Source organism: Oryx dammah, unplaced genomic scaffold (assembly GCF_014754425.2).
Source record: "Oryx dammah isolate SB20612 unplaced genomic scaffold, SCBI_Odam_1.1 HiC_scaffold_6, whole genome shotgun sequence".
Classification (NCBI taxonomy): Eukaryota; Metazoa; Chordata; class Mammalia; order Artiodactyla; family Bovidae; genus Oryx; species Oryx dammah.
This window is the reverse complement of record NW_024070190.1, coordinates 15,454,357-15,466,424: the sequence shown is the minus strand read 5'-3', so window position 1 is coordinate 15,466,424 and position 12,068 is coordinate 15,454,357. Positions and strand designations below refer to the sequence as shown.

The following is a 12,068-nucleotide window of genomic DNA, read 5'->3' as shown; positions in this document are numbered from 1 at the left end:
GAGGAGAGGAGAGTTCTCTCATTGTTTCAGGTGGTAAGAACATCCGATGGAAGAGGGAGAAAATACTGGAGTGTAAACAGTTATTTCTAGATTCCATTTCTTGAGTACTGACTATGTGTCAGACTGAATGCTGAGCACTTCGCGGTGGTCTCAAGTCAATTCCCACAGTTCCCCTTCGCAGGGTGGAAACTAACCCATTTCTCAGTTGAAGAGCAGGTGCAAAGGGCTGAATAAACGCATGGTTACTAAAGCCTCTGGGGCGAACTGGCATTGCTTCCTTTTGAGGGCACAGTATTCTATTTTAAAGCTTCAACTTCATACTTTAGGAAACTGAGACTCGGCTAAGACATAAGCGATAGCTTTTGCTTGGAATAAGAGAAGCTCTGATGCAAAGACCAGTTTGGTTCCCTTGGTTCCAGTTTACCCGGTCGCGGTGCAGCAAGCCGAGGCCGCTGGTCACTTCCAGGTCGTACACTCCCCAAATAGGACGCTCTTAGCCTACCCAGGCCGCCACTGGCCTAGCTGGCCCTTACCTCTAGGACCGACCTGTTTGCTTTCCCTTGGTTCTCGTTCAGTTCTAGCCTCTGGGACTCATCTCTCCATCTGCATCCTGGGAACAGTTACCAGCCCTGTCTCCAGCCCTCCCTGGGCACTGGCTTCCTCGGTGCAGGTCAGATTTCCAAAGCAGGACCCAGCGCAACCGAGAGGTCAAAAACTGGAGCTCTCCGCAGTCTCGGGAGCATCCAGCGCTGGGGCGGGGGTGGGAAGGGAGGGGACAGGGGGAGCGGCCGGCTGGGAGGGGACTCCGGTCCAAGCCCCCTGCCGCAGCCCGGACTCAGCTCCAGGCCCGCCCCTCGCCGCGCGCCCGCCCCGCCCCGCTCTCGCCTCTAAAGCGCCGGGCGCGCGCCTCCTGCTGCCGCACTTTCACTCTCCGCCGCCGCATCCCCGCCGCGTCCGGCCTCCGTCCGCCCGCCGCCGGCTCGTGCCATGGATGCCAAGGTCTTCGTCGTGCTGGCCCTCGTGCTGACTGCGCTGTGCCTCAGCGACGGTGAGTGCGCCCCGCGACCGAGGCGTGGGCAGGCGCCGGGCTCCGGGCTCGGTGAGGGGCCCCGGCTCTGACGCCCCAGCCCGAGCTGTCCCGAGCGAGCCCAACCCGCGTCGCTTTGCACCCCGGAGGTTGAGGCAGCCCACTTCGCGGGGCGCACTCCCTCGGCGTACGGCGTTCGAAGTCCCCCTGTCCCCCGAGCGCCCCCCGCTCCGAGGCTTCGCACTCCGCGACAGGGCTTGGTTCCGGGACCCGGGAGCAGCCGCCCGACCTCGGGCGGGCTGCAGAGCGAGTTCGCGCAGGATAGTTGGGTGCGAGCGCGCCCTGGGCGCCTTCGGAGTCGGCGAGCAAGGGCGCAGAGGTGTGGAGCGGAACCGGGAGCCGCGGGTCCCTGGCCCTCGACCACCCACCTCCCAGATTAGTGCCTTCCCGAGCGCAGCTGAGTTTCCGGAGGCGAATGGGCTCCGAGGCCCCGCAGCGCATCGCACCGGACATGCGATCTGCGGGTCGTGTTGGAGAGAGCGCTTTGCAAAGCCTGTCTGGCACCGCGACTTGTTTGTGGTGGCGATGCGATCCTGTAAGCTGCGAGGCGTCCCATTCACGCGAGGCCTACCCTCTTTCTGCACCCACCTAAGTGGGGCTCCGCGGGCGTCTTGTTCCGAGCAGCTGTCGAGTTTGAGCCAAACGCCTGGCTGTGCTTCCGTACCCGTAGTGCGGTCCGCAGACACGCGGCGAAGCTGGACGCGCACCCACCCAGTGCCTTCCCTGCCTCTTCCTGGGGTCACCCAAGAGAGACCCAGGCGCCACTGGGGCCATGCATGCTCCTACCCAGGCCCCTAAGCACACCTGCAGACGGGCGGCTTTGTCACCAGCCGATGAGCTCTCTACCTCGAAGCGAGCTGAGCGCTGCTGCAAAATTCAATCGCCAACCCCTTAGGCCACGGGGAAAGGTGGTGTCCCATTTCACTGTGAGAGGGAGACAGCGTTTTTTTCCTTTTGAGGCTTAAGAGAAAACTCACTGTCCTGTTACAGGACACCACTGCTGCAAACCAAAATAAACCATTGCCTCTGAACACACAAAACAAAACCAAGTCAGCCTGGTCAGCTCCTGCTGAGAGTTCTTGGCTGTGAAGTTTCTAACCAATCCTGCAGAGAGGGTTGAAGAACACTGAAATCTCCCTGCAGCTGAGGTCAGTTTGGGGGCTCAGACCCTGGAGCAGTCAGTTGAGTTCCCACAGAAGACCACAGGCTGCCTTCTCCATTGCTGGTGACTGACCACCTGGGAAGTGCCGGTTAAAAGTGTAGCAAGTTGCTGGTTAAAGCTACAGTGGGACTGCTCCTAAAGGGAATTGAGATTGTGTGTGTGTTTTTTTTTTTTTTTCTGTAAGGTGAAAAAGTAACCTAGCCTTTTCTTTACACAGTCCTGGCCCCAGGTCATGGGGAACGCTCTGGTTTGAGGGTGTTAACAATTGAGTGGTTTGGCGAAAGTGGAGGTGTTACCATCCAGCTGTTGGAGGAGGAAACGGTGCTTCCTCTGGCTGCCACCTCCCCTGGGGAACTGCAGAAATGACTGGAATGCAGGGACCCAGGTCTTGGAGTTCTGGGCTCAGCTGACCCTGGGGAACGCAGAAGGAGTGGGGGCCTCGCTCACAGGCTCCTTCTAACTCTGGGAACTGTTGGTTGCTTGTCCATCTGAGTCGCCCTCTTGGCAGTTGAATGGCCAGGTCAGGATGGTCATGCCCTCCTTGCATGCGTAGATCAGGAGGCACTTTGTGACCCCCGAGAGGCTGGGTGCTCACGCTGAGTCCCCATGTTTAGGCTCTGACTCTGGCTTCTACCCTCATTCTATTGGTTGACCTCAACCACAAAGCTGGGTCCCTGGATGCCCTGGGCTTCTAGGGGTTAAAGCCAGGCTGGGTCCCAGTCCCAGGCCTGGTTTGAGGGGCTAACTCGGGGCTCCTGTCTCTGCATTAGTGTGGAAGGATTGCTGCGGAGCAGAACCCAGTTCACCAGATGCCAACTTCACCAGAAGCCAAGTTCACCCCACTCCTGCCTGGGTAACATCTGAGGCAGTCAGGCCTCTTGCCTGTACATATGCAAAGCAGTTGGAAAAGTTAGTAATATTGGTAAAAAGCTGGCAGGAAGGTCGCCAGGTGGACACAGCACCTAGCTCTTTTGTAAGAACACTCGGGGCTCTGTCACTTTAAAAACCCGTTGAAATTCTCCACTTGATAGGCAGGCAGCTGGGTCCTGGGAGCAAGAATGAAAAATTGCCTTTGAAGGAAATGGATAATCCCGGGGGTGGAGAGGGGAGAGGAGAAAAGAGAAAGCTTGTGTTTTGAGCTCAGAATGGGCTCTGATTTCTGGCCTGATCTCACTGCTTGGTTAATGGAGTCCAAGCCGCGTCTGGGAGACAGGGGCGAGGAGCAGCCCGCACCATCCACAGCATCACCCCAGCAGCCGTCACGCTGTGCACCTTCCAGCTTGATGCTCTGGGACTGGGAGCAATCCTGCCTCACCACTGGGACCCACAGTCTGGTTCTGCTCAGTTGGGACCTGGTCACAGGACACTCAGTAGGGGGACTTTGACTCTTCCTTTACTCAGGCAGCCCAGCCCCCAGCTCCGGGCCACTTTCCCAGGTGCTCTGGTTACAGAGCCCTGAAGACTTGTGCAGGGACCTGGTGCAGTTGCTAAAAGCCCGGCCCCAGCAGTGCCTTTCTGGAGTCAGCCCAGGTGTAAACCTGAAGGCTGCTCCGGGCTCCCTAGCGCCACAGTCACTGAGCGCCTGGAAACCAGGCTTTCTTCCTGGTTTTCAGGGAGTCGAGTTTGATATTGGGAGGGGCCAGGTGGTCTGCTTACCCCTTGACTTGGTGGCCATGGCCTCTCTCAACTAAATTCAGCCTTTGGAAGAAAAAAAACAAAAAGTCCCTTGCTCATAAGCTTTCCCAGCTCTCTTGCCCCAAAGCATGGAACTTCAGAACCACCAGGAGGCTTCTGGGAGCTCTGTAAACAGGCAAACTTAAAAAAAAAAATCTCTGGACTAAATATTCTCAGACATACATTTAATCCCTGATGAAAGGATCCACAAATTCAAATAATTTGGGGTATTAAGTAGGGCTTGGGTAAAATCTGCAGAAAATGTGCACACAGACACACATACACAAATCCTAGGATCCACTCCCCACAATCCTACCCGCCACCCGCACCCACGCCACCCCCCACCCCTGCCCCCGGCTGGCAATTCTAGACTTAACAGGGTGAGCTGTGGGTTCTGCAGGAGCCCTTTGCTAATTTACACTAATGAGTGTCAATTATGGCATTTTGCAAATTGGTGGATTGGCAAACAAAGATGGAATACAGCCCAGGAGGCTGGGGCATCCTGGTGCTGAAGCACTGCAAGTGCAGGGGGGAAGGTGGGCCCTTGCCTGCCCTCTGGGGACTCCCAGGGAGGAAGCCAGTTGGGAGTTCTTTTGTGGTTTGCCTGAGCTTAAGGTAAATGTGAGGAGAGAGGACTGCAGGCGGGGGAGGGCAGCATTCCCAGGGAGGATGCAGTGGCTTCTCGGGGGAGGAGGAGGAGAGAGCAAGCCTGGAGCTCCTTCTTCCCTCTGGCTTTTCCTTGAATGGGGAAGTCTTTCTCAGTAGGCACTGGAGGAGCTGATTTTGCAAAGAATCCCTGGGAACCTCAGTGCCTTGGACTGAAGCAGTCCTCTCCTGTAAGGCATGCCCTTTATCTTGAGACGCAGGAGCAGGAGGCTTCTCGTTAGCTTCCCTACCCTCCTAGGGTCTGGCTTCCTCAGGTCCTTCTGGCTTCTTGCCTTGTCGAAGCTGAGCCCAAGCCCACTCAAAGCTCCCTGTGTGGCCCAAGGTGAAGGTCTCTGCCACGGGCACCCGTGACTCCTCCCATCGCTCCCCAGCAAACCACTACCTGATCCCTCGGCTGCAGTCTCAGTCACCCTTGTATCCCCAAGACCCAGCAGGAAAATAACAAGCTGCCTTGTTCTCGTTTCCCTTTCCAGCAAAACCGGTCAGCCTGAGCTACAGATGCCCTTGCCGATTCTTTGAGAGCCATGTCGCCAAAGCCAACGTCAAGCACCTCAAGATCCTCAACACTCCAAACTGTGCCCTTCAGATCGTGTAAGTCTCAACATCATCCTCCAGAAATGGGCATAGAGACACCTAACCCGCAGACGTGTTAGAGCTGGAGAAATGACACACGCCAAGTGCCCAGCCTCGAGCCTGGCATGATTAGTGGCAGCTGATATTACCACCGGGAAGGGGTTTCAGAGCTGCTCTTAGCCCTGGCGCCCTAAGCCTGGCTGCCATGCTCCCACAGGTCTTTTCTTCCTCTTTCCAAGCTTCCTCCCTTTAGTGTAAGAGACGGGAGCACATTCAGAGGCACCCCTTAGATCGGAGGAACATGAACTTCACCAAAGTCTCTTTCTGCTGAAGTACAGTAAATTAACCAGCCCCTTGCTAGTAATAGTTCTACCGGTTTCAGGGTTTTGGTGCCCTCATTTAATCCTTTATTACACAGCACAAAATCACAAGACCCAAATACAGCTGAAGCCATCATTAAACTGTTTGGTGAAACTCAAAATCACCAGCTCACTTAACTGCATTTTCTGAAACCCAACACACAAGGTTTTTGCTTTGCTGGTGTTGATGGCAGCTGCTAACCTTTGATTTCATTCATGTGGGGAATGAGACGCACCAAAATCACATAAGCAGGAAAGATCTCTCCTGGAGTGCGGGAGGCTGGGCCGGTGCAGAAAGAAAGCCACACGTGGCTGTCCATTGCTCAGACCTCCAGTGCCCACATGTCCGCCTGCTCACTTGCAGTGAGCTTGGTGGGGGACACGAAAGGTGGAACACAAGCTACCTGACGATTTTCCACCCAACAGCAACTGGTTTTAGGCTTGATTTTTCTTTGTCTTTTTTTCCTAGCCTTTGCTGCCTTGAATGTGTTTGTCATTTACACTATGTTTTAGGGCACTAGAAGATGAATTTTTTTCTTTGCTTGTAATAAAATACTCAGTCATTTGAGAAGTATTTAATCAGATATTGAACTGAGTGGGGATGGGCCACTTTGCAGTGGAGACTGCAGGTTTTCCTGCCTGGGACTGCATCTCGAGTTGGAAGAAGCCAAATAGAGTCCTCAGATCTGTTTGCACAAACACAGCATTAAAAAACAGCAGACCCCAGAACTGGACCACAGTCCGCCTTGCTCTGAGACAGGCCTCTGCGCAGTGCGTTGGCTCAACAGGCAGGCTGTGTGAAGACTCCTGTGAGTGTTGCCAGGCCCCTGTGCTGGCCCCAGGGGTCCTCATGGATGCTGAGTGGCTGGGGGTGGTAGTGTCCTCAGGCTACTTGACATTACCTGGTACCAGGGTTTTATGGAGAGGGATCCAGAGATAAGTCCAGGCTCTCCTCCGGGAGTCTTTAGGAAGGGAGGCTATGAATGGAGGTGGTAGGGTGCAGACCAAACTTGCAGAGAACAAATGAGACTGTGCACACTCCGTGAACTTGTAAAATTTCTCTGGAAACCATTTTCTGGCAAACTGCCGACACGTCCTCTCCCTCACCCCCTTCCCCACCTCTCCCACCCCACACACTGTCCCTCCCCCCACTGCACTCTCACCTCTCCCATCCCCCAGACTATTGCTCAGACTTCTCTGTAGGTCTCCAGGCCCCCAGGCTTCCTCTTAAGTCTGTCTGCCATGTACTGTGAAGATGATCCATCAAAATAAAAATCTGCTTCTGCCACCCTCCAGTTCAAAGTCCCCACGAGTTCCCATCACAAACAAGCTTGCAGATAAAGCCCCACTTCTTTGCTCCTTACACCTGGCCGCAGGCTTCTTCAGGGTCCTCCAGGGTCTCTCCAGTCCCTCTGCATCCTCTCTGCAGTGTCACCCCCTGGGGTATTTGCTCCTGCTCTTCTTGCCCCCTTTCCTTGCCCACTGCTACTTAGCCTTCAAAAGCCAGAGCACACGTTCTGTGTGTGGACTCTCTCTGACTCCTTAAAGACTCCCCTTCTCTTCCCAGTATCTCGGGGTGAAACGTGCAGCACGGCTAGCACTGTCTCCCGAGCACCTCTAGGGCTGCCGAGCCTGAGCCGGCTGGGAGGCTCCAGTCGGGTCCAAACCTGGGTATCGGGTGAGCAGTGGCCCAGGTCACAGCCGTGGCCCCTTCTGTTCAGCTGTACACTGTCACCTCCTCTGTCTTGACAGGGCAAGGCTGAAGAACAACAATAGGCAAGTGTGCATTGACCCGAAATTGAAGTGGATTCAGGAGTACCTGGACAAAGCTTTAAACAAGTAAGCACAACAACCAAAACGGACTTTCCACTAGACCCAGCCGAGGAAAGCTAGACCTGAATGAGATGAAAGGGCAGAGGCACGGGGGAGGAAGGTGTGCCTGGGGGCAGTGCGTTGACCTGGGATGGACCTGAGCTCTGCCCAGCACGCAGACAGCTGCGTTTGTAGCGCCTGGTGCGTGTACTCATCCATCCTCTCCCCACTGGCTGCTTTATAACTGGGGTTTTTCTAAGAAATTATATCATCCCATCAGCATTTCCCACCAGTCAGTTACCTCATGCTCATCACAGTCATCATCACTCATTATCCTTTTCTAAATTGATAATTACTTCAAGCTCTGTATTTGGTTTGTTTTGGAGATTCTCCTTTTCTCCCCTGGGGAGTCTGAGCACAGTCAGGTGATGGCCAAGCAGGGAGCTGAGAAAAGCATTCTTCCTCCGGACGCTGAGGCTGGGAGGAAGGCTGGGGGCAGCTCGGGCAGGGGGAACCACCACTAGAATGACGGCCCAGATGCTGGCGGGTGCTCGGCAGCGGCCACTGCCTTACACCTCCTCGTTCAAGCTCAGTGATTGGAGCAGAGCTCCATGCAGAACCACCATCGCTGGGGTCTGTGCTCAGAGACCCTCTCTGGGTCATTCCCAGCCTCTCCCCGCTTCCCAGAGCATGCTTTCATCTTGCTCCTGCTTCGCATTTCTGTACGCAGCCAGCTGGAGGAGGGCGACCGCCCGGGCTCCGGCTCTGCGGCCCCCCTCCTCCCTTTGCCCACCCCTCATCCGCAGGCCCTCTGTGAGATCCTTCTCTGGCCTTCTCCAGAATGGGGCTGGCCCTCTGCTGGGGGTATGAGGTCATGTCTCTGCCTTCCCATGAAAGACAGTCTTTGCAGAATCAAATGCAATTTTCAATCTGAGGGTTTCCTTTGAGGAATTTGGTTTCTGTGATTGTCTCTGAAGCCTATTTAGGCCATGGAGGCTCTACAAATTCTGAGGTTTCTGAAATCAGAAGTGAAAAAATAGATGAATAAACGAGCCTCTGACCACTAACCCCTCCTCCTGAAGCCACAGCACAGTTTCAGGTTCCAATCAGAAATGTTGGCAAGATGAAATTCCCATGCATAAATGGGATCCACAGATGGGCCTGGTGGTATTTGTAACTTTTTGCAAGGCATTTTTTATATATATTTTCGTGCACAATTTTTTTAAACGTTTCTTTAGTAGACAAATGTATTTCAAAATATATTTATAGTCAAACAATTCCTATATTTGAAGTGGAGCCATATGAATGTCAGTAGGTTACATTTCTCTATTATCGTAAACTACTGGCAATTTGTAAAGAAATATATATGATATATAAGTGTGATTGCAGCTTTTTAATGTTACCCACAGTGTATTTTTTCACTTGTACTAAAATTGTATCAAATGTGACATTATATGTACTAGCAATAAAATGTCATTGTCTCATGGTATAAACCTCCTACTGTACGTGGGAATTTATTTACCTGAGCTAAAATCCACTGATTGTCAGACATGGGGCTCACACACATTTCTGGTATTTATAAACGTAAGCTGGCCTGCTGGTCAGGTGCCTTGCATCCCTTCTGCTGAGTTCACATTGCAAGTGACAGTACATGGGCCTTGCTCAGGAGCAGGTTAGATCTGCAACTCAAGCTTTTGTGTTTTTTTTTTTTTTTTAAACAGTGGAATCAGTGGCACTAGTTTCTGAAGAATAATATTTGACTCACTAATTCCTTTTCCCCTTCCTCCTCCAACCTGGTTCTCCTAACATCCCCATGTAATCTCCAGAGATGCAACCCTCATAATACCCAGCTTTCACATTTTCCCATGTAAAAATCCCATAATTCCAGCCCATGGTTAATATCAAGCTTTCTCAGGAACAGGTGGCCTTACCCCATAAATCATTAAATACCATTAAGCTTGAATCATGTTAATGTGATAGTCAAGAGCCAATTGCCCTAATAAAGTTGCTTTAATAAAATCCTGCTAACCAGCTCTCTCCCTTGCTCTCCAGAACAATCCCAGTCATTTCCAGGGGTGTCCACGGGCATCCAGAAAGAAGGTGGGATCGGGCTGCCTTCTTTTTTCTCCTGGATGGTCATTTAAACCTTGGTCCTCCAGCCTCCTTTATTCGATTTGAAATGCAGAGATGTTTAAGATAAAGCAGGGAGTTCAGCTCTGCATTGAGATGTAAAGAAGCCGGAGGAGAGCAGGTTGGGGTGACACAGTCTGGCCCTGGGCCTGCCTTCCCACCCTTACAGATATCAAGCCCTGGTCCCTGTTACAAGCCTCAGGCAATAGCGGGAACCAGGGTCAAGCTGGCCAATGGACCATGGCTACAACCAGTTCACAAGTATCAGTGTTCTGGAAGCCCGTGTAATATTTTTTGGAATGGGGAAAATGTCTGATTTATTTTAATGAAATACTGACAGAGTACTTTGCCCAGGGGCCTCCAGGCCTGAGACTAAAGACAGGGTTAAACAAATACACGGGCCAGTTTTAAATATTGCACAGACTGACATGTACTCTTGTTTATTTCAACATTATTAATGGTTTACTAATTTTATCTAAGGGGGAGCAGAGAAGAAAAAGTGGGGAAAAAAGAAAAGATAGGAAAAAAGAAGCGACAGAAGAAGAGAAAGGCTGCTCAGAAAAGGAAACACTAGTTATCTGCCACTCCGAGATGGACCGCAGTGCACTCTGCTCCCGGCGCTTTGTAGATTTGCTCTCAGCCTCCTCCAGGGCAGACCTCCCTGCCTCCCGGGGCAGGCTCTCAGACGCCTGTGGGGGAGCAGCGCTTTCCGCCTCTGCGGCCTCACTGGCTCCTGTGTTTATGCGCCTTCCGGGGCCCTTCCTGGTCTGCTGTTAAGAAGAAAGTAGCTGTGCAGAGACGGGGGTTGGGGCCTGTGGGCTCAGGACTCTCTAGAACAGCCTGGACCCTAGAGTGGCTCGGGGCTCCATCTAGAGTGACCCGGCGTCTCTCTCCAGCATCTCCCTGGGCTGATGAGCCTCCCACCTAGCCCTCCACTCCCTCTCTCGGAAGGCCCATGGTCAGGATCGCTCAGAGCTGACACGGCTCCCCACTCTTATAATCTGCATTCCTGTCTGAGGGCAGCATGTGGCCACCTGAACTCTGCACAGAGCAGTCTGATGGCCCAGCAGGGGCATCTCAAGGCAGCCAGCGAGAGGCAGGTGCGTTATACCCTCTTGTTCGCCCCCTGCCTGGGGCGTCCCTGCCTTTGGGGAGGAGAGCTGGCTGTGGGCATGACGTCTGCAGGTGATAACTGAAATCTTGCCTCCGGCGCCTTGCCTGGCCCTCCACCACTCTGCCATGTGAGACGGGACTCTTCCCCTGGGCCTGGGACTGTGCGAGTGGCCTTACCTCCAAGCTCAGGTGGGTTTCCTCAGACTGCGTGGGGAAAATGGCTGGCAGCTCTGAATTTCCAGAGAGCAGCTATGGAAATGCTTCTCAGGGAGCCTCTTTGCAGGGCAATTAATCCGCTTTGTAGATTCTGTCCACGGTCCCCGAGGCCCCGAAGCAGAGGAGCTGTGTGAAGGGCCTGCAGCTCTGGGGACTCCTGGAGTGTCCCCTCCCCCGCTGCCGCCTGACCTTGAGTGATTAGGTTCCGGGACACAGCTGTCTCAGTCCTCATTCACCAGCCCCCAATCCGACACATACATACAGACAGATTTATAGCTGAGATTTCTTCCCAAGTCGCTAATTTGGACTGGGAGGAGGAGGGATCCCAGGGGAGAGAAAGACTGGGTTCAGTGATACTTGGCAAAGGGAACCCTGGAAGATCTGTGCTATTTTCCCTATCCCCCATCACGCATGGACGCACACGCACCCTGCCTCCCAGACCCCTGACCATGATCTCAGTACACAGATCCAGAAAGATGGCACGGGTGAAGGGCGGAGCACATGGATTTCAGGCGAAGCAGCTCAGGGCCCCTGCCTGTCACCTGGGTCACAGGGCACTGTGAGCTCCTCTTGCTTGACGGCATAAGAATGAGTCATTACTTTTCCCCATTGGAGGACTGTACCCCTTAGGGCGCTGCGGCCACGGACCTTTTACTTCCCCCTGCAGCCCTTGTATCTCTGGCGAATCCCCGGCCTGTACCCTCTGGCGGGGCTGCTCCCGGGTGTGTGGGTTGCCCACCTGCCTCGTCCTGCCCTCGGTGCCTCTGAAGGCCTCTGGATGGTGGCTGGACTGCCTAGGGCTGCAGTCCTTTCTGTGGAAACCAGCGGCAGTGGTCTGCGAGACCTCGGCCAGGGCAGCACTGCTGTTACACAAGTGTCTGGAAGAGTGGGCCAGACACGTGTCTCCATGCTCCCTTCTTCCCACCTCAGGAACAGGATATCTTTGTGCCAAAGAGGCTGACAGGTCTGTTCTGGGAGAGCTGTTTGTCCTGTAGCCACTGTGGGTCAAGCTGTTGCTTCCCTGAGGCTGCAAACTGCTTTCTGCGGTGCTCGGGAAGACGGCACCTGCCACCCATCCCGGGGCAGCCCAAGCTGAGAGGGCTGCCCCCCGCCCCATGAAGCAACACAGGCAAGCCTCCGTCTGCCCTTAGATTGCCCCACTGGCCCTGGGGCCACGCGTGTCTGACCAGCGGGCACAGCCCCAGCCCCACGGAAGCCGGGTCGCGGTGGAAGAGCCGGGGAGCCGGGCCTCCCTGCCACCGTGGGACCTCCACTA

At 54.1% G+C, this 12,068-nt stretch overlaps 1 protein-coding gene across 3 annotated transcripts in view; it reads left to right on the top strand.

Moving 5' to 3' along the window:
• Positions 1–906: 906 nt before the first annotated feature.
• Positions 907–12,068, top strand: part of CXCL12 (C-X-C motif chemokine ligand 12) — a 28,150-nt gene continuing 16,988 nt past the window's right edge. For 2 of the 3 annotated variants that reach the window (XM_040242815.1, XM_040242816.1), the window contains exons 1-3: positions 908–1,048; positions 5,063–5,180; positions 7,274–7,360. In XM_040242815.1, the coding sequence (XP_040098749.1) occupies positions 988–1,048; positions 5,063–5,180; positions 7,274–7,360 (266 nt within the window). In that variant the 5' untranslated portion in view covers positions 908–987. Of the gene's footprint in view, positions 1,049–5,062; positions 5,181–7,273; positions 7,361–9,943; positions 12,025–12,068 lie in introns of those variants that run through there. The other variant, XM_040242814.1, reaches the window with a different exon arrangement.